The sequence below is a fragment of the Periplaneta americana genome, chromosome 15 (genome assembly GCF_040183065.1).
Source record: "Periplaneta americana isolate PAMFEO1 chromosome 15, P.americana_PAMFEO1_priV1, whole genome shotgun sequence".
Taxonomy (NCBI): domain Eukaryota; kingdom Metazoa; phylum Arthropoda; class Insecta; order Blattodea; family Blattidae; genus Periplaneta; species Periplaneta americana.
This window is the reverse complement of record NC_091131.1, coordinates 66,221,292-66,247,901: the sequence shown is the minus strand read 5'-3', so window position 1 is coordinate 66,247,901 and position 26,610 is coordinate 66,221,292. Positions and strand designations below refer to the sequence as shown.

Genomic DNA, 26,610 nt, shown 5'->3' with positions numbered 1-26,610 from the left:
TCCATTATTCTCCTGAGTCCTGACAGTATAATACATTATTACCATACTTCATACATGATTATAAGATGCATGTGTATAGTGTAAAATACCTGCATTTGTGCCCTAACTGTAACCTGCATAATTTTTTTCAGCATTTTTCCTCATGTCAGTGACTTTTTTTTTTTATTGTAGAATTATATTGAACTTCAAAAATAAAACAACAAATGTCTCATGACTCAGGAGGTTATTTTCTAGGTCCTGAATGCAAAGCGACGCGGATTTCATTAAGCTACGATTCTGCTATGAATATCATCGCTGAGTGAATGTCACTCGATTAGCTCTACATGTAAATATACAGACCTGGTCTCTTTATGACATTCATCGCTGGCTGCGGCGATCTGCGCTGGCATTCATTGCTCTGGATTGACTTGGCTTCAAATTGAAAGCGATGCTCGTTCATTTAGAAAACAAACTAATGACAATAAAGCAATATGGTTCCAAACGTGTATTTAGCAACTTCTCAGCAATAAAGGATGATATTTTAATTAATTTTGTTTCTAATCATCCTGCCCAGTATAATATGGGTTCGAAACAATATCGAGATGCCCATAAAAAAGAAATGTTGTGGAAGGAAGTTGTTGAAATTATAGGGAAGAGTGGTAAATTATCTTGTTTTCACAATAGGCTAATATGCAAATACATTACAAAAACAATATTACAAATTAACTCTTTAATGACAGTGTTTATAAAAATGCTGAACTGAGTGTTTTTAAAGTAGGGACATATAAATAGGGTATCAAGAGAATCTTTTCCATGAAATTCCAACCTTCAATAACGATTACAGTAATGTAGGTCTAATTAATTAGTCTACGTGAAACTATTTTAAAATTCAAATGAAGTGTGTCTTATCACTAGATTTCTGTTGAATAGCTTGGCCATACCTTGAATATTGAAACCACTAAAATTTATAACGAACAATGTAATTTATTTTGTTGACATGGTTTGGTCGCTCGGAAAATAAAAGTATTTTTCCAGAAAAGTTACAACAAAGAGGGCACAATATTCTTTCCCTTCACTGACTTCTGTGAGATGTAGCTACATACTGTATATTGATAAACACGTAGTTTTAGTTTGCAGCCACAAGTATTTTCAGTACCATATAAAAATCATTTAATACTTACCCATATATTCTAGTGCATTGTTGTAGCCCCACCCCACTTGTTAATAATTACCAACATAACGTACGAGAAACCCAGGACGAATTACTGTAGTAGGGAAGTTGTCAGTTTCCTTAGTATTGGTCCTGCACCTCTCGAGTATTATATTTGTAACAAGCAGACGGAGGGAGGCTACATATTTCTAAAAATTATAGTATTTAATAAACATGAATAATTGTTCTAACATTATAATTGCATTATTATTTACGATATCGGTACCTTAAAGTAGGCCTAATAGACAATTTCTTGCTAGACTTACTGGTTTTTCAAGAAATGAGGTAGGATTTTTCACATCACTTTCAATTAAAGACAAAATAAAATTAAACTGCTATATGTTTAAGTCTAAAATATTCTTTGAATTTAATTTGATCAGTAAGTAGATGTCTACAAATTAGCACATTTAAACATCCTTCTGTATGTTTGGTCTTAAACATATCATTGGTTTGGAGTCGCTGTCTATCGGTGTATATTATATTTAATTTGATCATCTTCTTCCTCATGTAATACAGTCATTATTTTTTCCTTACTTAAAGCCAATTTAGCAACTTGTAAATTCTCAAGTTCATTGTTAAACAGCTGGAGACAATCGATATTAATCTGCGATGTCCTCGATTGACTGATTGTCGTTTCTTATAAATTGATTATTTTGTAGAGCAAAGACAGATTTGTTCACTATTAAAGGAAACCGCATAACCGACATTGAGCTCTCAGGGATCATCAGCATTGTTCACTCGGCGATGATCGCTGTAGCAGAACCATAGCTTTAAGGCAGCAGTCATCAAAACACTGCATGTTCGGGCTAACATCTCTTACCCGCAGACAAGATACAGCCCTAGCATGCAATCGTCACTGCTGGCGGGTATGCTGCCCCTCTATCCCTCGTGCACGACGGAGCAGAGTTCCTTACTCTCCATTTCAGCAACCACTGCTTTAAAGTATCAGCTTAGAAAATAGAAAGACTGTAAGAATAGAGAGGCAGTCAACACCGAGGAAAAGTGCAAACATGAAGATTATATGCAGTGGTGGCGTTCTAATATTTTTAACAACCAGTTCTCTTAGCTCATATTACCGTAAATTTCATAATTTTAATGTCAAATATTGTATATTAAATGAGCTAATAATAAGTATCTAATTGCAATACGTCATACTATTGCATAATTACTTGTACACTAATTTAAAAACTGACAATTGCCACAGTGAAACAGTTTCCACTAATTGAGACAAAACCTGGCATCTTTTCATCCTCATCCATGTTAGCTTCCCCCCTCCCCCCCCCCCCCAGTCTTTTCTTCAGCCAGGCAAATACCAATAATCGCAAGTTTTTGTCTGTTAAATATTGGCATTGTGTGAGAGCACACTTCTCTACCCTTGATGATGCTGGCAAACTGACAGTGACTGTCTTAAATATGAATGTATTGCCATTGGACGTGACGGTGCCGGTGCATGATGTTTATGTCCCATAAAATGTGAATCGACCCTTAAGATAACATATAAATTTGTTTCTAAAGAATTCTTGGAACAATCAATAGTCCTGTGTACTCTAATTGTTGCAGTGTGTTTAGATTCCAGTAACAGATGGAACCATAGTCTATCACACAAGATTAAAGTGATATCAACCAAACCATCACACGAACTGCTGGTACCATCACCAGTTTTGTTTCAAGGTTTGAAGGCGCAAGTCTGTGCATTATGCAAGCTTTGTATCCTATATTAGAAATTCTGTGACTCAACATATTGACACTCCTGCCTATTGTATTGTGGACTAATCTCCAATTGAATCCAATTTTTCGTCAAGTAAAACACGCCATTATCAGACACAGTCAAATGAAATCAGGTTTGTCAGAAACTGGCGAATGTGGGAACATCCCTTGAAATATATTGCAAGATTTCCCCCGTGTTCCCAAGACTTTGTCTATCCACTGACGAAATAGTTATTTCTTTCTGGCTGCACGACAGCATACTGTACAAGTGTGAAAAGTTGCCACAAAAAAAAAAAGTAGCATTCATTTTGTCTTTCATTCATTTTTAACATCTGTTCCAGCTGACAAAGAATGAAATGCCAGCAGGAGAGGACCAACTTGGAAACGCAAGTCCGGTAGCAATTAACAAAGAAATGTTCTATACATCTTAAAGTTTAAGTTAATTTAAACCTGTTGCGACTTGACTGAATTTGGAGCTCTAAATAATGTATTCATTTATACAGGGAAGTTGTCATAAAAAATCTTTCAGAGTGGCACTTGCTGTAGGAGGTGTCCAAAGTCTTCTTCCATCTTTTCTCAGAGAGAATGATTCTTCTGGTGACTCCCTACAGGCAAACTGTCTCTTATCCTTAGATATGTGCAGTTTAGGATTTTTACAAAATTATATGGTTATATGTGCTGCACAACCTTCTAGCTAGGAGATCTAGACCAGAACCTTTTTAGCGAAATGTATTTCAGCCCAACAGATGATCCCCTACTTACTTATCTCTAACAGAGATGGAGGTTAAAAGATTAATATGCACGCATTTTCTTCATCAGACATAATTAGGAACATTAAATCCAGACATTTCAGATGGGCAGGGCATGTAGAACATATGGGCAAATCCAGAAATGCATATAGAGTGTTAGTTGGAAGACTAGAGGGAAAAAGACCTTTGGGGAGGTCGAGATGTAGATGGGAGGATAATATTAAAATGGATTTGAGGGAGGTGGGATATGATGATAGAGACTGGATTAATCTTGCACAGGACAGAGACCGATGGCGGGCTTATGTGAGGGCAGCAATGAACCTGCGGGTTCCTTAAAAGCCATTTGTAAGTAAGTACATACAGTATACAGTAGAATCTTGATTAATGGATCAACAGGATTTCTTCTCTTCCCTCATACCCCAAACCCACAATAATGACGAACTCAGCCAGAATTGTGTATGCACTGAATGAGGCAGATAGAGAGTAACCAAAACCATGAGACTACAGTATGATTCATGACTAAGATGCATAATTTGAGAAGGCTTACTCTGGTTCAATTTTCAAACAAGCAAGAGCCCAACTTTTACCAGTTCTGTTAAGGCTTAGCTGGGTACACATGGTCCTGTGAGTTTGTGAAGTTCCATTTATGGTGCTGAATAAGTTTTCCAATGCCTAGCACATAGGATCTTCGAAAATGTGCTCGAAACAGTGAGGTCTGCACTTACTTTCTTTGTAAAAGCATGATGATTGAAATTAAATATAGTATTAGTTATGTGTAAATTAGTTTTTTAATGATTGTACTGTAGGCAATAAATTTATGTACCAGTACTAGTTCTTCAGTAATATTTTATTTTCGTATACTCTACAGCATTGGTGCTCAACCTTATGAATACTGCATACCAATATTTAAAAAAATGTTCTTTTGGAAGGCCGCAGACATCCTTCAATAATAAATAATTTAATAAATGTCTAACTAATTAGTGATTACTGTAATTTATAGTAATTAACAATACAAGTCTGTTCAAATATTTTTTTAAATTTTAAGTTTGAAACTCTACTATCGGGCTGCAGCAAACATAGTGGCCGGCTGCATGAGGACTGCAGGCCACACACTGCTGCTCTACAGTAGCTAGCAGGGGTGGGAAAAATACTGACATTTCAGTATTTTAAATGAAACAAAATACTTCAAAATAAATTTCTATTTCAAATACTCGATGAGATATATCAAGAAATGTTACTCAATGGTCATCAAGCAATTCTGTACATTCTGAGTTAGATATTCCTTGTTTGAAATAGTGTAAACTACCATCAGGATTACTTTTTTTATAAATTGGATACACATTACTACTGTACAATTTGTTCAGTACTCTAGAACATTTAAAATAAAATGTTTGAAGTTCCTATGAGACAATATTGCTATTTTTTTTTAACAATTATTGAAAATCTAAAATATTAACATGGAGAGTACACTTCCTGTATTATTGAATAACCTTGTTATACCTTCCGCAGTCAAAGAAGTGACTTCTGACAGCTCTGTAACACCTATTATTTTTTAACTCCCAGTCACTACCCAGATCACTCAACCACTGGGAACTGGATTGCTCACTTGCATTTTCTGACGCCACACAGGAAGCGAATATGGCATTGACACATAGATCCCTTTCTTCTATGCTTATCAGTAAAGCAACCCACATTATGCTTATCTTTTTTCAAATTATGCTTTATTTTAAATTTCTTTTAACACAAATAATATGTAATGTCTTTTATACCAATAAACTTAAGTCGGATACTGTTTATGTATATCATCAAACTGAATTTTTTTTGTCGCTAATGTTAGTTTGCAGGATAGGTATTAAGTTTATAACAGAATACACTGTAAGCAATCTAGTCATGAAATGACTGAAAATCTAGTCATCCTTGTCACTCTCTCGCACTCTCCAGATGAACAACACCCTCTTGAAGTTGATTTTGATTAATTGCAAGTTGTGAGACTAGATTTTCTTCTGTTAGACATGTCTGTTTAGAGTTCAAAATTCAGAGTAGAAAAGCTTCCCTCAACTGAAGCAGATGATGGAGGAACTATAATTGCTTACTATTATAACCTGTTACTAAATCTACGTATTACTCTGTGAAAAGATTTATTAAATCTACATACTTAGACTTCAACGAACAAAATTTAATAACACAATCCCAAGGAAAAAAATGGAAAACTCTGCATCAAAATCCACGGTTAATTCCCGATTTACCACGAAAATCGTCTGTAGCTGCATTTAGATTGGCAACAGGCCATGATTGTTTGGCCAAACACCTGCATAGAATTGGAATATATCAGTCCCCTAACTGTCCATTGTGCAACTCAAACCAAGAAATGGATTCGGAACATCTCAAAATCTGTGCTTCAGTGGCTGGTCATGATAATATCTTTGAAAAATATTGGAGTGCAAGAGGTCAAATGACTTCATTGTCAAATGCCTGGCATTAGAAAACAACAACATAATTGCTTTCATTGCCAGCTTACTTAGGATAGGTATCTTGATGGAATGTTTCTTCCTGAAGGATAAGGCAGAAGTTGAAGACAAATTTTCTCCATGTACCATTGCTGCATATGTTGATATTTCTTCCACTGAAACATCAATGGCAGAGAAACTTTCAGTTCACCTGAAGTAAAAACTGAAGAACTCTTTTCAGGTACAGATAATGTTGGATCTAAATTCTGAACTTCCTTCCAGAAATTTAGAGCAGGATGACGTTCATTCATATATCTTGCCAATTTTTACACGTTGCACCTGAAGAACTGATAAAAGAAGCCAGATCTTTGTTGCATCTTGATTATCTGATTCCAAAACCTGTATTTGATTGCAGAGTCCAACAGAAATTTTAGATGTAGTTCTGAGTTGAAGTAAACATTTTATTTCAACTGTTCTAGAATACTGAACAAATTGTATAGTAGTAATGTTTATCCAATTTATAAAAAAAGTAATCGTGATGGTAGTTCTCACTACTTCAAACAAGTTCTTTATTTTCAACCAGTCGCTTTAAGTTTTTTGACACTGATGCAATGATATTTCCCTGCCTTCAGCCATGTCCCCCAGCGAGTTATTACAGAAACTGGAGTTGGAACAAATGTTCCTGCTTCTTTTAGGCAATCCAGCAATCTCTACCTTCTGGCTGGAGTTTTCGCTAAAGCAGCCTTAACAGCTGCAATGAATTTATCAGCAATTTTTAGTGAAAATCTAATCTCTTCCGCACAAAGATGCAATATGTGAGCCCAACATGTAGAATGTAAAAGCTGAGGTGCAACTCCAGCCAGTCACCTGCCAGCAGAAACCATATATGGTGCACTGTCTGATATTAAAACAATAAAACTGCTTCTGCGAACACCATAAGATCTAGTGTATCAAGTATTAAATTTACTATAACATCGGCATTGCTATGTTCAACAATTTTGGTTTTCACAAGACGGGGTTTTTCATTCACAACACCCAGTGGAGCAACAAGAACATTCACCACCTTACGATTCTTTATATCTGTTGTTTCATCAACCTCTGGATAGACAGAATTTCCCTTATATTTTGACGTTTCCTGAAAGTCGTCTTCAACACACTTTGCAAGATACCTTCTTAGAGTGGTTTCACTGGGAGCTGGCTGCATACATGTAGCTGTTGCTATCCACTGACGAAATCGTTGGTTACGAAAGAAATTCAATGGAATACCAGTAGAAGTGAATGCTTCCACAAGATCTTTCATATTATCCTTGGATTTTTCCATACGCTGCCATACTTGAAGTATCATACTGGCACGTATGCTGCTATAGTCCCGACGCTGTTATTTCTGGCGTGACTCCGCCTCTTTGCTTACGTCTTAGAAAGTGAAGGCTCTATAAAGTCTAGGTAGGTACTATCATTCGCCATTTTTGTTCTTACGTTGCCGAGCTACCATACGAAGAATCTATTTGCCACACCGTTAAACATTATCATGTCGTAGCTCCTATGATAGTAAATCAAACGCAATGTAATTCAGCAAATAATTGAGCGGCAAATAACGTCTTCGTGTGCTTTCTGCGAACGCCAACGAAAGAGCTAAAATGGCGGGCGATTATATTAAGTATTTATCGAGCCTTAAGAAATGAATCAGCGAATCACAAGACGCACACGTTTAAATGTAGCCGACCTGCAACGCGATTGGCTGCCGGAAATTAGAGCGACGGGACTATAGGATCACCTGAAGTTGAACCCTGTCCATCACTGTTTCTGAGATCTATGCACTTAAAACTTTCCATGTTTCTGCACAATTGATCTCTTTTCGAAATTAATACTCTGAACATAAGGTACACAAAAGTTTCCCTTTTTCAGCCACAAAATTGTCTATAGGAAACTTGCGAACCCTTTGTATTGCAGTTACAGATGTTTTCGGCATGCTGGTATCAAATAGATGTGAACCCTTCTGATTCATAGTATGAACTGGTCATAAAACCGTTAAACTTTTACTCTGTAATGTAATTTTAATTGTTGTCCTGTTCCTCACAGAACTACAAATATAACTGTAGTTAAGAATTTAAAATATAACTTAAATTCTTAACTTTGAAATTTCCACTGTTGAAAAACTAGCTTCTTATTGTTAATGTGAATATTTTTAATATTAATTGTTGGTCACAATTGTTATAAATAGTGCATTGAAGCAGGCAGTTCATTTTCCAAGAATCATGCGCTATTTTAAATATTATGCTTTATTTTTTAAAAAATATGCTTTATTGTGCTTCTAACATTTGTTTCGAGACAGTTTGATAACCAAAATCATGTTTGGAGTAACAACCATAAGTTATGTCTAAAGTGCTGTTATGCTTTTTATGCTACTACACTAAGTTACTTAGTTATTAGTAATAAACACAAAATCTCTGCCTGCTCTGTCTGTCTGCTATAGAATGAGGGGAGGATAACTGCTGCTATTTGCAACATTGCTCTCTAACCTCTGTACCTTTCTTCCAGATGCTTTACTAGAGACATCAGAAGTCAATTCTTTTCCCGTTGTCACTGTTATAAAAAAAATTCATCTTCACCTCCTCTCTACTCAAAGTTACGCCATGTTTCGCATGTGAAGCAACAGTTATTGTCAGTACATGGCCTACTTTGCAAGCTATTGCATAACTTGAAAAATGACACTATATGCGATAAAGGAAAATTCTACGACTGAAGATTCTCTCTTAATTTGCAACTCAGGAGGAGGAAAAAAATTTCAACTTAATTTAGCCATATTTTTCTCCTGATCAAGTTTACCCCACAGCAGCATTGGGTAAGCACTAGTACAAAACAATATTTACTGTCAGTCAGCAATCCTTCAGTGCCTTACAGGCTAAGAATTCATAAAACTTAGATATTTTGAGATAAGTTGTTTCACATTTCTAACTGCTTAAACTTAACAGCATTTTCTTGCTGGACTCTCTTGATCAAAACAAAGGTAGAACTATGAACTACAGTGGACAAAGAATATATCCTGTTAGATTCCTCTTAGGACACTTGGTTTCTTCCTGTCATTGCATTATTTCTTCACGCTCACCCACAAGATTCACACACACTTTTTAGGAATAAGGTTACTACCAGTCATTTGTAGTACATGTTAATGTGGTAAGGATCTTACCAGATTTTTTATGTCGAAATAAAACAATTACAGCTTACAAAATCTGTAGTTTTCATGCAAGATAGAAGTAATTTGAAACCACATTTGTAATAATGACTATATGCTGCCATCACTGCCAGGTAACTGATCTTTCGATCATGTGTTTCAATAATTCATATAAATTGCTAGTTCACTCAACACACTTTTCCAATGATAAGGATAGGGAGTCCCCGAGCCACAAGTGCTGCTGTTGCCAAATAATGCTTGTTGGAGCTATGGCTGCGATTGATTGCATAAAGCAGATCAGGCTCTTGCTTCCAGTTGTAACCACTGGGGCGCCACAGCTCAGGAGCATCGGGATCCTTGCATTCTGTAGCTTTCGGAGGTACCTCACCCTTTTCTGCATCCATAGCCATGTCTCTAGTCTGTGGTAGCAATCTGTGTAGCAGGTGGACTGTGATAACATCAGACGCAGTGTCTGTCACCGACCACAGGTTTCCAACCACCATAGGACTGCAACATACAATACAAATACAGTAAAACATCAATATAACGAAATCTTAGGGACGTCTTAAATTACTTTGTTATACCGAAATACTTTATTTTTCTAGAGAACAAAGCACACTTTTATATTTACCTCTACTTACGCTGTGAATTGCACCTATTTGCATGTAGGTCTGGAAAATATCCCTAAATAAAATAAGAAGCATAACTTGCACTATATTTAAAAGGAACAGGTTTAAAGAAATGCACAGGAAAAGTACAAAATTCAAGTTTTATGAAGCTCTTGTAGGACAGGAGGTGCCACTTTGGTTGGGAACCTATGTTGTGAGATTAATGAGATGTGATTGGAGGCGCCATATTGTGAATTAGTGAGCTGTTATTAGTAGAAGGAAACTAAATGGGTAAAACAAGAGAAAAACTACATGAAAAAAATGAACATGAAGTTCAGAGGCATCTGCGACAGAGTAGACATCGTCGCTGCGTCTCCAAAATCTGCTATGTGCATTTAAACAGATTTTTAGGAGAAAAAAGCATGATCACTTTTAATTCCTTTGATTTTCAAAGCTACTTTCGGTATAATTTAAATCATTTTTCACGTAATGATTGAAATTACACTGAAAGCAAGTAGCTTTGAAAATGAAGGGAATTAAAAGTGACGTTTTTCTTTTTCTCCTGAAAAATTTGTTGCATTGCACATATTGAATTTTGGAGGTGCAGCAACAACACACTACATTAGCCGGATATTTAATGACCACATGGCCACTATGCAATTGCAATATTATTATAATATAAAATATGTCCCTACTTACTAACAAATTGCACCCGATATTTAAAATATTTTTCGTTAAAGAAGCAGAACCTTTTGGAAAGAGGGCGACATTTTTATTTTGTTATACTGATTATTTCGTAAAAACGAAATTGGTTGGTTACACTGAAATATTATAACATGTAATTATATGGGAAAAAGGTAGGGTACAGAAAAAAATTTCGTAATACTGAATATTTCGTTATATTGGCATTCATTGTAACGACATTTTACTGTAGAAGATAAAAAGCTGAGCACCTCAGTCACAACATAGCAGCTGATAGCCCATACTCACCAATTCGCAATGTGATAGAAGTGCCACATGCCTCCGGGCTCCACCAAACCACCCAGGTGCTTGCTACTGACACTTGAGCATCCAAACAAGAAAGGGACAGCACGCAAGTGCAGCTTCTGGATCTCATCACCCTGCAGGAACTGTGCTCCTGACCCATGCCCTGAGTATCTACGATAGAGAGAAAACTCATTACATTCCTAAGCAGCTATACAGGTCTTCCTCTTCCATGATTAAGTCAAGATGTGCCTTACATGAACATGTTGTTATGCTGCAGCACATCCCTAAATGCATCAGACGAAGGAGCCACACCAAATGTGCCCTTCCAGCTGGGTGCACGCTGTGTCAGAAATGTGCGCAGACGCTTCTCATTACGTGGCAGATTTTGTTCGGGATTCACAATGTAGTAACCGAGGCCTGCATCTACCTGGAGTCTGCCTCCCACAATACGAGATTTGTGGGCTGAAATAGAGCATAATAATAATAATGGTGTGCCATCATTCACAATTCCTCCAGTCAGGTTAGATTTGTCATTGAAGATTTGATTCCAGCATATCTTACAAAATGTAGATTTCCTGCACTTTTTATTTTATCATTGTTTTTTATTGCCATATCATATCATGAATTATTTATGAAATGGAGTCATTAAAAAACGTACCATTTATTTTGCGTGGTATTACCTTTATAAAGAGTGTAGAGTACATGCAGTGAAGGCAGGCGACTCACTGGGTGGTCCTGCAGGACAGTGAGCATTTCCCATGGGAAAAGTTCCAGCTCCTCGTCCAGTAGCAAGATGATAGGCTGTCTGCGCACCACAAGCAGTCGAACAGCATCTGGAAACCTGCTGAGCTGGTGTCCCATGTCCTTGATGACTGCAGCAGGTGCTTCAACACAGCTGGCCACGCCTTTCCGCAAGTCCCATTCAGGCAGAAAGGGAGCTGCCTTGGCAAGCTGGCACAGTAACCGGTGGGCTCGTGCATCCCTACAGTGCAATGACAGACTTGGAAAGTTGCTTACAATTTAAATCAGAGACGCAGAGGGTATTGGTCTATTATTAGATAGATAACAAATCTGTGTAGCTTTCAAGTATCGTGTTTTTATAAACAATTAAAACATAACTGACAGTCTTATAAATCTAAGTTAATCTACAGAATATCAATATGAAATATGGATGAAGATAGTGTCGACTATAAAGGTTCAGTTACTATATTTATGTAATAGGTATATATATAATTTCATTGGTGTAAAAGATACAACTGTGGTTAATCGTGACAACGTTTTTTAGTTCTTTTAAACATTCTGATTATTGTATTACGTCTCTGTTCTGTAAAGAATTTTAGATAAGGGCGCAAATAGCCATAGATGCTGATGCGCCCTTTTTAAACCCCACTAACTAACTAACTAACTAACTAACTAACTAACTACAACTGTGGTTTGTTACAACACAAGAACATTCGGACATTCACACAATAATTCTCCTTAGTGTTACCAAACTACATATTCATTTCCTTGTTCAACTTAAGAAATTATCGCACATTTCAGCTGTCTAGACAATAGTTAAGGCATTTAGATATAATGCAATATCAATTGCTGACAATGTTTTGTGTAAGAGACTATTCAAAGAGAAAGTCTTGGACCTAAAAAGAACAGACTATATTATCATGGACTTACAACATACGCGACAATGTATAGAAAACACGTGCAAAGATGAAAGTTTATCACGGAAATCTCGAGTATATCTTGTGGAACAGAAGGAAGAGATCACCTGAAATATAAACTATCAATGAGAGTTTTGAAGCTTCAAAAGATATTAATTGAGGGGCTGGGTGCAAGAAGGAGATTTTAGAGGATATGCCCTTTTTGAATAAAACTCTTTATTGTGTTCTCTGATCTGTTATGCATATGATCGCCAAGTTGTAGTTCACTACTGTGATCATAGAGATTAGGAGTTCCCAAACTGTAAAGGCGTACATAGGTAACATCATTACGGTTTGAATTTTCAACATCAATTTTCCCACAACTTGGATTTGAGAGAAGTACCTTTCATGCACCCAACCCCTCAATTATTCGGTATCAGACGCCAGAGGGTTCCATAAAAAGGAATTGTGTCAGCTTCTTGAACTGGTGCTGACTTCAGATATAGGCATAGTGGGTTCATTTGTGTCGAGTGATCACAGCTAACCTAATCCATCTCCAGTTGTTTGCATTTGGTATTACAGTTTTTATTTTAAACATTTGAAAATCTGACATTATATTCAGAGTATCTGTGAATTTGCAATTGAACTCACACTGTCAATGCACATCGCTCCAGCAGCTGGTCCACAAACGAAACTACTGCCTCCTCTTCCACCAAATCAACGTACGGAGCTATCAGAAGACTGCTCCAGTGCCTCAGCCACTCGCTCTGTAGCTTGCTGACCACATTCTGTAACAAATAAAGCAGAGGCTATTCAGTTGATGAGATAAGGTGGTAGTAATAATAGTAGATTAGGCCTTATATATTAATTCTATTAATTAACTGGCATGCAAATTCCTCATATAACCTGTTTCAAATGATTACTTAATTGTCTTCCCTGCAAATGATTGGGGGATGTGTTAACTTCTATGTAGATCAGTGGCTAGGAATTTCATTCTGTCTAAAATCGGAAATAAGTTAGAGATAATCAATCAAGCTCAATCAAATCCTGGTCCCTGCAGTGATAAGTTGTCAACTGATTGTCTGTATAGCTATCCCTTTCACTGTTAATGATAAATTACGAAAAAGTTGTGAAAAGGTGACACGAGAAATGCATCTCACCTTCATCCGGAGGTTCAGCTTGGACTTTAACATGTGGTACCGTGCACTGCTGAGTGTGCCCCACTTGAGGTGTTCTTGCTGGTCTGCCACTATGGCATGTAGTTCTGCTGCCAGAGATCTGCTTTCTAATTTGATGGGCACTGTGACACACAAGGGAGGCTGCTGCTGTGCCCGTGCTCCACACTCATATCTCACGATGTGCAGAGCAGATGTTGCTGCCTTGGAGGAATTCACTGAGAAGCGGAATGTAGGGTCATAGGCACGGGTCACCTGAACTAGGCTCCATTCTGTAATACAACAATGTTTCTCAGTCGTCAGATGAGGCTTATGAACAAACAAGAGTGGTACCTACCAGCACTCACCTGTGGGCATCTTGCACAGCCAGTCCAATATAGTAGACACTCCTGCACTTCCATGTTGTACCAGGCTCCCATCTAGCATATGCCTGTCTTCCTTGCTGTCATGATAGAAAAATCATGAGTTTCCACATAAGAACTAACAGTGAGGGAAAGTTCAACTACAGTAAAACTTCGTTAATCTCGCTTATTTCCCTGGACATTTCATATCTTATTTACTTACTTGTAAATGGCTTTTAAGAAACCCGCAGGACATTTCATATCTAATCCTGCATAATTTTATCCTCTCGTAACGCTTCCAAATCCTGCTTGTAGTACCTTTTCGGATTGGAAATAAGTAAAAAAATTCCTTATAAATTGCGAAACTTGTGATGTTTTAAAAGTATGGTGAGAAAATATGTTGCTGTGCCTGTACTGAGTATCATTACACCACGAGTGCAAGAAAGAAATCGGTATCTATTCCAAAATCGGCGGAATCCGCTCAACGCTCGTTTAACCGAAATGGTGGCGGAATCCGCTCAACGCTCGTTTAACCGAAATATTTCATCCTCTACATCAAGGATGCAGAACTGGGAGAGAGAAGGGTGGAAGCATTGGTTCCCCTTTCACAGTCCACCAATGTTGAAGTTGAATGCGTCTCCGTGCCCAACAATGTAGCCCCCCCCTCCCCCATTGTTACAAATAACGTGATGTCCAGGACACAACACTAGGGAAACTGACTATTTCTCCAGTAATTTGTTCTGGATTTCTCACATGTTATTGTGGTAATTAGTAATAAGAAGCAGAGAAGAGGCATTAGAACATACAAGTATCAAACGATTTTTATGCTGAAAATATTATTTGCGGCTGCAAACTAACTACCGTACGTGTTTATCTATCACTATATACATCTTACAGAAGCCAATTAAAGAAAAGAAAATTGTGCCCTCTTTGGTGCAACTTTTCTGGAGAATTACAATCACTGGCATAAAGTAGGCTAGTTCTAATCAATTTTAAAGAATTGGTTACGTATCCTGTTCCAACTTAAGTCTACACCCTGCATTATTAGTAAGGTGAAGAAATGATCCAAGCATCTATTTTTGGTTCAAGCAACTACGTGAATAGTGTTCATGTTCTATGTACAAGTAGGTCTAACTACTACACTCATTTCATTTCTATTACCTTGTTCGGTCATATCTCAAATGCATTCTTGTGCGAAGTGAAACTGCATGTGATTCAACCAGGTTGAATATTCCTTCCATCTCCTTTCCAGACTCCAAATATATCTTCGCAAGACTTTTACGAATGCCTGCAAAGAAATACAATATGAACATACAACGAAACCGTTTTGAATCATATTTTAAACTGTAAAACCGATAATAACATAGTCATACATCTGTAAATTGGTCCAATAGGTAACTCTATTACATCGATTAGTTCTTCAAGTTGTTTTATTAAATCTTCTGCATCAGAAGACATTTTTCGCTTAATTAACAAACAGTAACTTAAAGACACGCTAATAAACCTCGCACCACATACAAATGGGAACAGATTATCACATGTTAATGTTATGTTTGATTCGTTCAAATTCTTGGCGGTTGTCTTCACAGAAGCCAATGTTACCAACTAAATTCTTAGAAACTCGCTATGAAACAGTACAAAAATCGCTAAATTACTATATTGTCAATGTAAAATGATATTATTTTGCCGTTATGAGTGCTAATAACAACGAGTTGGCTAAGAACATCTTCAAAATCCTTACATCAACAATATAAATTTTCTTAAATTTTAGCCGCTAAACTAACACTGAAAAATGCGAGCTCTAGCGGAAAAATTCCTGCATTGGTGACACTTCACATCCACAACTAGGTAGCGTTCACAAATTCTGTTTCATAACTTGGTCAAATTTGATTTGCAACCACGAAAAAAAAAATTTGCTCCTCAAAAGCGATCTGGAAACAAGATTTCTAAATGTAAAAAGTTTTTCCTTCATTTTCTTTGTCTCTTAAGTAAAGCGAACAATTCTCGAGTCGAGGATTTCAAGACAAATATCCAATTGTGACGAATTGCTGCGAATAGTCACTACGCTAATGTAAACATTTCGTAATCTCATACGAACGTCTTGAACGAACTCCATTAAATTTGAACAAATGACAAACTATTACATGTGCTGCTCTCTTTCGCCACGAATTCCAAGTGAAAAATGAACTTATTCGGGTTTCCCGTCGTTCAAGCGCAATACACGAAACAGTAATATGCTAGATGTTTCGAATGGTACCGTGTTATGGTACGCGGTGTTTCGCAAATTTTGTGTTGACAGTTTCTATTTTGAACTCTCGGCAGTGAATATGTTATATACTGTTAAATATTAGTTATTCAATGTCTGAATTATAAATTATTTATCTCGAAATGGCTAGGTTAACTGAAGAGATGGTTATTGCTCGTACTAGGGCATCCGATCTTTCAAATATCAGGAAACTAAATTGCTGGTAAGTTGAAAATCGAAAATAAGCCTTTTTTTAAATTATAATGGAGTGTTTCCTGAGATACATAATTGTGTATTTTAATTTCTGTTATTACATGTGGTTCATACTTTAAGGAATTATATCGGTGATTTCTGAAATATGAAATTATTAATGTGTAATAATTTACAGGGGCAGTGAACTGTCAGATGTCAGCTTGCTTCGTCGAATGCACAATGTAGAAGTATTGTCATTAAGGTAAAGACACTATAATATGAAGCCAAATGTGTGCATGAAATATATTATAGATAGATATACCGCTGTCATTAATTTCAACTGTTAGCAGTACATCCATTTATTAAGTTACATGTACATCTTTCATCTTACGTTTTATATAAATAGTAGGGAATATTGTGTAGTATTCAATGGAACTGTAGTAAATTAGTATATCTTAAGGCCTTAATGTTCCCTGCCATGAAGGGTTTCAAAATTAAGACATCTTCGTTACATAAAGCACGCATACCGGTAGCTAATTTGTTCACGTTTGTAAAAAAAGCTGACTGTACATTCAGAGTATTGACATATTTAAACAAATGTTATCAAATTTCTTACTTTGACTTATAATAATGTAACGACCAATTATTGCATAGTGTACGTTTTCAAGAACATACAATTTTTCATAAAATTTGGAGACTTCCGTAGATATTCTGTGTAATATCATACACAGCCTCTAAAACATTTATTTTTAGTATTCTTTTTTGCATGCCACGTTCTCAAACAAGATAAGCAACAATACTGTAGCACTGTAATTTTATTGTTCTCGCCTATTGAACAGGCAGTAAATTTTATAATTTTTTAATTCGTGGATCTCTATGTTGACCATAAATTCTGTATTCTTAAAACACTATAGGCCTATAGTAATTTTCAACAGATTTTGCCATGATTGAGCCCATTAATCATTGGCAGCAAACATCTGGGTTCCATAGTATGTGAAACGAAATGAGGGAAAAGGAAATGAGTAGAAGTCGTCATATCGCACAAAATTAGGGTCAATGTGACATGTGAATCACCACAGTATGTATTTTATAATGGCCATGGTAACGTCGTGGAAGTGGCATTTTGACTGCCTCTGGTTTCTTCAGACTTGCAAAAAAATGGTATCCTGCATTGAGTATGTCACCATTTATAGACACATGGAGCAATTAATGTTGTAAATGTTCTCGCAAAGATAGGCTTGTGTGTGTCAGTTTTCGCTGCATCCTATACTATAATTATTCCTGTCCGTAAGCTTCTTAGGTTCCTTATTTTGTATTTGTCAATTTTCGTTGATTTCGTAGTCTTCTTGATCGACTTCATCCCTCCTTCCATATGGCCTCTATTCGTATAAGAAATATCTAAGAACATAAATCATTATAGCTACTCTCTTTCAAGTAAATTGCCATTTTGTATTTTGTAATAAATACCCATTAATTATTTTTAGTAAAATTATATTTCATGTACATTACTACCAGATGAATCGTTTGGTAGATACTGAATATGTTCAGATTCGTATAATTGTGTATGAGAAATTGCCTCGCTATATATAGGCCTCTGTTACAGCCTGACTGCATGCAGAATCACATTACTGAAAACGTGTATTTCGGTGACAATATCAAAATACAGTGAAACCTTCCTTAAAGACCTCTCTTGTTAAGAGACCACCTCTTTTAGAGACAATTTTTCGTAGTTAGAACAGATGTAAAAACCCATAAAACAAATGTATTTTTACTTCCATTTAAGGGCCACTCCTCTCCCCGACCACCTACCAGCCATTGAATAGCCATTTTCTTAATTTTACCCCAGACCAGATTTCAAAATTGAAGTGCAGTATTATAATTTTACAATGTAGTAGGGCCTAGTTTAATGCGTTAGGCCAAATAGATTCTGAGAACTTGTTAAGAGTACTGTACTGTGTCCTCCAAAGTTAAGATGAAATTTGATAATGTTGTTAACTATTCGTGCTGAATAGGGGCGTACGCTAGGGCAGGATTACCAGGTTTGTACCCCTCCCTCCTTCAATTAAAAAGAATTACATATTTAGATTTAAATATATTTTTATTCATAATCGTTTTCCCTTCTCTAGTTTTTCACTGTCAGAGTAACAAAATGTACATCGACATACAGTAACGCATAGTCCTACCCCTCCTTCAGTATAATCTCTGTGCTTGATGCTGCAGCATTTTCAAATAATATAGCAATGCTGTCTTTATTGTAGAGAGACCTACCGCTTAGTACTGACCTTGTAATAAAATGAAGCCGACACAATATGAAATTTAACTTGTGAAACCTATTTATTTATTTATTTTGCTAATAATTGTAACATAAAATATAATAAATACAGAAAAACATTAGCTTGCTCCTGAAAGAGTAGAACTCGTGCTCAGGGGCGGATTCCTGAATTGAACTTAATAAGTATACAATACAATTTGTTTTATTTCTACTATGCAATTAGAATAAGTTATATACATTTAAATTTACAATTTTTCAATTTTTATAAAAGCCATACATAACTTTTTAAATTTAATACTAGAACTATTAGAATTGGCAAGATTAGGGTATTTAAATATAAATTTGTTATATATTCTTGGGCCCAAATTACTACTATGATTAAATACTGTAACAGTGTTGCATTTTGGTTCAAACAATCTTAAAGAATTCATACCTTTTGTTTCATAACTATGAGAATACAATTCAAAATTATAAATATTGGAAATGTTGTTTTGATAGTTCTGCAGTGTATATGTTAAATATCTTGCATTGTCGATTTTAAACTAATTTTAACAGTTCGTTAGAGTTTATACTTTATTGTGAAACGTTTGTTTAACGTTTTGTGCATTTGAAAGTTCATATTTTTAATAATAATAATAATAATAATAATAATAATAATAGTAGTAGTAGTAGTAGTAGTAGTAGTAATAGTGGTGGTGGTGGTGGCGGCGTTGTCGGTGGCGGTGGCGGTGGCACAATATTTAAAATACCGATAATGTAAATGCTAAACCATTTTTATAATGACCTTCTCCCTCCTTGACCAAATTCTGCTTACGTCACTGGTGCTGAATGATTCTTAAATCCTCAGTCTAAGTAATGTGGGAATTTCTAGCGAGAAAGAGATAGTTATTAAGAGTTGTGACCTCTGCACTCAGCCTCCAGAGTCTGACCATGGATTACCTATACGGTATTTGCCCTCTTGTTTAACAGTTTCATTTCTTCTGGCATTGTGTAAAGTTGTTATAGGCCATTCGATATCTCGTGAAACTTACCTGCGCGTAAGGGGGAAGGAGTGGAGTCGGAAGCTTCCCTCCCTCACTACACTTCGACTACATAACAGCAAACTAGCTTGCTTATCCCCACCATAAGGTTCTTATTATGAGCTATGGCGCACAGAAGCATTTGGTTTCACGAGATAACGAATGATCTATATGAATTCAGTAAATTGAGAAGAAGTGTATTATCGTTGTAGGATCGAATCAAAGTGATTCGCGAAACAGAAAGTATATCTAAAAGAAATGTAGTGGAAAATTTTAAATATGATAATACATTAATTTAGTTTTAAAATCGAAGAAAAAAGTTATAACCGAGTAATATTGCAATGTGACTGGAGAATGTACAATTGGACTTCTTAGGATAGTTTGTTGTTGTTTAGTCAACTGTCCGAAGGCAGGTCTAAACCTCACAAGTGATCCCAAGAAAGCACCACTTATGAAGCAAGTAAGCCAGGAGATAACGGGGTAGGGTGGCCAGTTTCTTTCCTCCTTCATTGCATACATCCCCGATTAGCTACATATTACACTAGACGGACTTCAGATGCATACAAACAGTTGTTCTTCCTCTGACACATATCGTCAAATGAGATGTACTGTCTGATAATAGTTGTACATATCAATCACTATCTCAATCATTTAGAGAACGGAAAAAAAAAACTGGACACAACTTACAACATGAACTACTCTCACTTTGAGAGAAGACAAGATGCCAAGGGTATTTGAGAATAAGGTGCTTAGGAAAATATTTGATGCTAAGAGGGATGAAGTTACAGGTGGAGAAGTTACTCAACGCAGAACTGGACGCATTGTATTCTTCACCTGACATAATTAGGAACATTAAATCCAGACGTTTGAGATGGGCAGGAAATGTAGCACGTATGGGCGAATCCAGAAATGCATATAGTGTGTTAATTGTGAGGCCGGAGGGAAAAAGACCTTTGGGGACGTAGATGGGAGGATAATATTAAAATGGATTTGAGGGAGGTGGGATATGATGGTAGGGACTGGATTAATCTTGTTCAGGATAGGGATCGATGATGGGCTTATGTGAGGGCGGCAATGAACCTGCGGGTTCTTTAAAAACCGTGAGTAAGTAAGGTCTAGGCCAAAATTGTGAGATAGTTACGATTGTCGAGAAAAAGAATATACGGTACGTTACAGTAGTTACACATGATAATTCATTTCACACAAAGTTACTGTGTACATAAAGTGACAGCTTAATTTGTTATTGTATAAAATGTATAACAAAAAATTGTCGTTCTTACGTGGCACCGATCATTTAAATTTCACACTCTTTTTTTATTCGTGTCCATGATATAAGGAACAAACGATTTGGATGTGTCTAGGCGGCCGGGTAGCTCAGTTAGTAGAGCATTAGCTACGGACTGGAATATCCGGGGTTCGATCCCGGGTGGTGATGGGATTTTCTCATTGCCAAATTTCCAGAATGGCCACGAGGTTCATTTAATCTCGTTAAAATTGGGTACCGGGTCTTCCTCGGGGGTAAAAGGCTGTCGGAGCATGGTATCGACCACACCACCTCATTATAGTTCCAAAGTCAAGAAAAAATGGGGTTCTACCTCCATGCCTTCCCAAGTGCCTTCATGGCATATGAAGAGGCTATCTTGTTATGTCTAATGGGCCTCTCTGAAGTTTCCGATCTGCCACTGCGTGGAATTCTACAATCATTCATCCATTCATCCAAAGCAAGATTTCTTTACATTAAATTATACTTATATTTGTATGGACTGTAAAATTTTGAAACATCGATATGCAAATAAACAAACTATGATCCGTAGACCAAGACCTACGCGAACCGAAAGTTGTAATCAGCAACTGCGAAAACTGAACTGGCAGATGACCAATTTATAGATAAAAGAAAACATATTTATTGTTACAGTTCGGCATATTCTGCTGATTTCATTGGCAATCTCATTTCATTTGCTAACGAGTGTTTTTTAGCAAGGAAACGAGAAAAACCTAAACCTAGTGCACGTCAACGTAGGTCGAGTTAATGTTAAAAACTTGTACCATCCAAAATAGTTAAAAGAAACTTCTCGGTGGAGGGAAGTCAGTAGCCTTTACACGTAAACACGACCGACATTTCAGAGAAGGACAGAAATTTGCAGCGCGAGGGCTTCCCTTCACTCTGTGCCGAGAATAGAGAAAGAAGAGCTAAAATAACCGCAAGCGTCGCGACACCGTCAAATAAAAACCAAATGAGTATCCACTACTCTACCCTGTACAGAAAGCAGACTGTGCATACCAACACAACACTTCGCTATTCAGATCTGTTCTATGCGGAGCTGAGTACTCTAAAAAAACTTGAAACTCGTACACACCATCATTTCAACATTAATCTGTATAAATTCTTCAAATTGAGTATCATTCTGTCGCTGTATATATATATATATATATATATATATATATATATATATATATATACAGTGGCTCCCATTAATATTCGGTTTGACTGGCATGTAAGATTAAAATAAATGTACTAATTATTTTCAAAAAAATTAATGAAAATAAAAATGTGCACTATAATAAAAGTAAAAGTATACTTTCTGTTAAATTACATAGAATTACAACAAAATGAAAAAAATCTCCTCTGTTACATAAATAAAAATTATGAACATTATTACATTATTTGTGATAGAGCATAATGCCTCATTAATATTTGGTTTATTCAATTATTTTGTTGAATATCCCTTTTGCCTCAAAACAGCTCTCAAACGCCTTGGCTTGCTCGTCGATAACTTCATAGTAAATTGGGGACTAATTTTCCTCCATTCTTCCGTTAATCTCCGTTTCAGTTCTGTCTTGGAAATAATAGGAGTTTGTCTGATCTTCGATAAAGTTCCTCCCACAGATTTAAATCCGGTGATTGTGCTGGGGTTCTGATTACCTTGGGACAGTTGTATAGAAGCCATAAACGCACTTTTTCAGCTGTGTATTTAGGATCATTGTCCTGATAGTACTTGAAACTATCTTTAATACCTAGACTCTCTGCACTTCATTTTAAATTATTTCTCATGTTGTCGAAATACACATGCTGATCTGTTCTTTTTTCTATAAAAACAAGTTCACCAACCCTACCTGCAGCCATTCAATCCCATACCATGACGTTGCCCCCACCATGTTTCACTGTTGGCAACATATATATATTTTTTTTCGAGGTCTTAATTTTCTTACGCCATACGCACTATTGTCGATCCGACCCGAAGACGTTAAATTTCTTTAAATCAGCGAATATAACATCGCCCCACCAGTGTTTCTCTTTATGGACATGTCCCCTTGCGAACTGAAGCCGCTTCCTTTTATTTATTTAATTTATGTAAGGTTTCCTCCCATCTTCCCATCTTCGAATTATTTCGGCACCAACCTACTTGCTAAACTCCTCATACACACATGCTGCAAGTTTCGTTTGACTTAATCGACGATTTTCTTTTATTCTCTTCAGGATGGAGCGTTTTTCACGTTCAGTTAATTTTTTCGGCTGCCCTTTTTGTGGTATGGACTCGATTCTGTCTTCGTTTCTGTATTTTCTCACTATATCCCAACTGTACTCTTACTCACACGTAATATTTAGGGTATTTCTGTGTATTTTAGCCCTTTTTCATGATGATAGATCACAAGTTTTCGCTGGTCAAAAGTTGTGTTATTACTTATTTCCTATGCGACCCATTTTACTAACTGTACTCCAATCTCGCCTGAGCTGTGCACAACATGTAGATAGAATGATTGCGCGTTCGCTACTGAACCCTACAATGCTCTTAACACAAAACGTGCATTAGATTGAAAGCAAATAAATCAAAAGTGAATATTAAAGAGGGTGAAATTTGATGTTACTTACCGGTTATTTGTTATTACATCGTAAATATTAAACTTTCGATGTAAATTCTTTAACGTTATGGACAAAATGTTTATATATTCTGTCTGCGGCGAAATGCAAGTTCGCTTCAACACAGAATAAAACATCAATAGCAAAATACTGTAAAAACAGTCATGAACCGAATATTAACGGGAGGCACTATACATACATACATACATACATACATACATACATACATACATACATACATACATACATACATACATACATACATACATACATACATACATACATACATACTGTATATTACATTTTAGTAGTCGACATAAGAGTTTTGAAATTGTTACAAAGTCGATTTTTGCTGACTCATTATACGAAGTATAAAGGGACAATATTGTGAGTATGTGAAACCTGTATTAAACGACCACGAATAACATAGTTACAAATGGCGTTTAGAGACCGCAGAGGTTCATTGTAGCCCTCACATAAGCCCGCCATCGGTCCCTATTAGGTAGGTACCGGTACTCAAAATCGTGTTGAAACGCTGTCCATTATTTTAGGTGGTAGCGTATAGAAATGGGGCACAAAACATTGGAACAACTTCTAAAAGGGCCTTTCAAGGAGGGAGTCTGCTGCACAGCAGCGTGGTCCCCCCTCCCCACGTCTCGTTGACTGTTCGGCTTACACTGTCTGGCGTTACGACTCGCTCTTGCTGCCAGACAGACCCCAGTATCATTCTTGGTCCACTGTTCACTTCCCCCAAAAAAGGGAAACATGTTTCGCTGCTCTTGTCTTCGGAATACATATCGACACAATAAATATAGGAATATCGCGAACTTTTTGACATATTGATACAGAACGTAACTTCGACTTCAGTCACTGCAGTGGTTTCCATAAGAAGCATGTTTTTAAGAACTAATACGAGATAGCAAAATTGCCTCTGTTGCCTGTAGCCAACTTCATTTCGACGAAATAGGTTTTCTACCACACGAAATACACGGAATTCGTCTTGCAAATAGACAAGTTTCGGTGAATGTTGTCCTTCAATATTTTGTTGAGTGGGATTACTTTCGTATACTTTGCCTTTGAAATTACCTCATAACTAAAATAATATGGGCTCAGGCCTGTACAGTCTTAGAAAAAGTTTTGTCGCACAGATACTTTATGTAAGCCCCAGGAAGGAGGCAGTGCGCATGATCAGACATCCAACAAAACAAAACAAATTTTATTGTCCTAACTAGTCCACTTGTGAACCATGTCGCTCTTCCTCTGTCTCCTTTCTGGGCTTATAAAGTATCTGTGCGACAGAACTTTTTTCTAAGACTATACATAGATCTCTCAGACAACGAGGGCGACTTGATATTCTTCTTCAAACACTTCACGCAGAACAAGCATAGAATTTTCCTTGGTGTGAGCAGTATTTTTGCAAATACGAGTAGCTGTTAAATTCGTTCTTCAGAAAGTTCACCAAAATGTCATAAAGCAAACTCATGAATGATAATACCTATCCTGCAATAATTATTAGGTCTACGATCCTTTTACCGTTTCATAGCACATCACACACTCACTTTATAATCATGCAACGAAAATTCATGTACTATTTTTAAGATAAATAAAATTTCAGTATCTATTATTCTGTGAATTTCCCGTAAATTAAGCCATGATTCGTTCGTGAAAAGGTAATCTGAGGATCAAGCATTCTATTTTCTTCGTGTACCAACAGCAAATACACAAGCGAGTTCGGCTCTGGAAGTCTATTGGGATTGTTAGGATTGTAGCCTGGAAGACATAGCCACGACTTCCATGCACCTGCTGCGGAAACTTTTCTTGTTGCCGTAACTAATCGATTTTTACGTAGAATACGTCTTTCCCCGCATCGAGTATGGGCACCCGTTCCGGGATTCGTGGTGAAACAAAAATAGCAGAATTTCAGATACTTACTATAACAAGACAATGAACCGTAACCGAGTGCTAATGTTACTGGTAGTTAGGCCATGAACAAAAGAAAATGTAACTTGTGTGACCACGCCCAATGACACCTTCTCCTTTCGCTACGAGCACGATGGCGCCAAAATTGCGTATAAAAGCAGTCATGCCTCGCAGTCTCTCAGTAATATCACAGTCTAGTATATACAGTCACGAAACTCAATACATAGTAAATATGCATCCATGAATAGTTGCTAAGCACTAGGATCGCTACTACCGCCTCATCACAGACAATGCCAAATAGTATCTGCACGGTCTTTTGTTCCTAGTACCCTCACAACTCAAGCTTCATGACTATATATGTGGTAATATCTCAACATTGAGAGCAGCTATAGACCTATGCGATCACTCGTTTGATCTATCGTGAGTTCTGTAATATTAAAGTGATAATAGATACGTACGATACTGGAGTGAACCATAGTGAAACATTCGTTGAGGACTGGGACTAATTTCGAAATATGGATTCGTATGAAGAGAAAATAAATTGCATGCCCTTCATTAATTATTTATGTTTTCATTAGAGACCGGAATCTTAGCCACTACTCTTTGAAGTTAAGTGAGTACGGAGTTTGTGCAATGAACCAAATGACTTGACTAAGGGTGATGTACGATGTAAGACTAGTCCCATCAAGAACGGGGCTGTGTTGTATTAGTATTTATTTATTTAATCTGGTAGAGATAAGGCCGTCAGGCCTTCTCTGCCCCTCTACCAGGAGTGTATTGTGTATTACGGAAGAATAATCATAGGCCTATCCTTTGCTGTAAACGTTTAATTTAAAATGTTACTATTAATACTCTCAATGAAATCTTTAAGTCTATATTACAACAATCTTTTATGTAAAATTTTTGTATCAGAAGCACTACTCTTAACATGTTTAAGTCTGGTTTTTTGCCTTCAGGGCGAATTACTGGGAATTGACAGACATAACACAGTCCGCTCAATAATTGCTAACAGATTAAGGGAACATGGTGAATATGAAGTATATGAGGAAGTTCAATGTATTTCTACGGAAGGAACTACACGGCGTGTTGAC

At 36.7% G+C, this 26,610-nt stretch overlaps 2 protein-coding genes across 8 annotated transcripts in view; one reads left to right on the top strand and one right to left on the bottom strand.

Annotated features, from left to right (window-relative positions):
* Positions 1-9,245: 9,245 nt before the first annotated feature.
* Positions 9,246-15,833, bottom strand: Sse (extra spindle pole bodies like 1, separase). Its single transcript, XM_069847507.1, has 9 exons — positions 15,386-15,833; positions 15,174-15,300; positions 14,019-14,113; positions 13,657-13,943; positions 13,148-13,284; positions 11,540-11,841; positions 11,114-11,321; positions 10,863-11,030; positions 9,246-9,771 (listed from the first exon to the last, which is right to left on the bottom strand). The coding sequence occupies exons 1-9, from the start codon at positions 15,468-15,470 to the stop codon at positions 9,453-9,455; spliced, it is 1,728 nt and encodes a 575-aa protein (XP_069703608.1). The 5' UTR covers positions 15,471-15,833; the 3' UTR covers positions 9,246-9,452.
* A 328-nt stretch (positions 15,834-16,161) lies between these two features.
* The window catches only part of LOC138715055 (cilia- and flagella-associated protein 410), a 61,376-nt gene continuing 50,927 nt past the window's right edge, over positions 16,162-26,610 (top strand). For 4 of the 7 annotated variants that reach the window (XM_069847513.1, XM_069847515.1, XM_069847508.1 and 1 more), the window contains exons 1-2: positions 16,162-16,480; positions 16,646-16,711. In XM_069847513.1, the coding sequence (XP_069703614.1) occupies positions 16,401-16,480; positions 16,646-16,711 (146 nt within the window). In that variant the 5' untranslated portion in view covers positions 16,162-16,400. The remainder of the gene's footprint in view (positions 16,481-16,645; positions 16,712-26,610) is intronic. The other 3 variants (XM_069847511.1, XM_069847514.1, XM_069847509.1) reach the window with 2 other exon arrangements.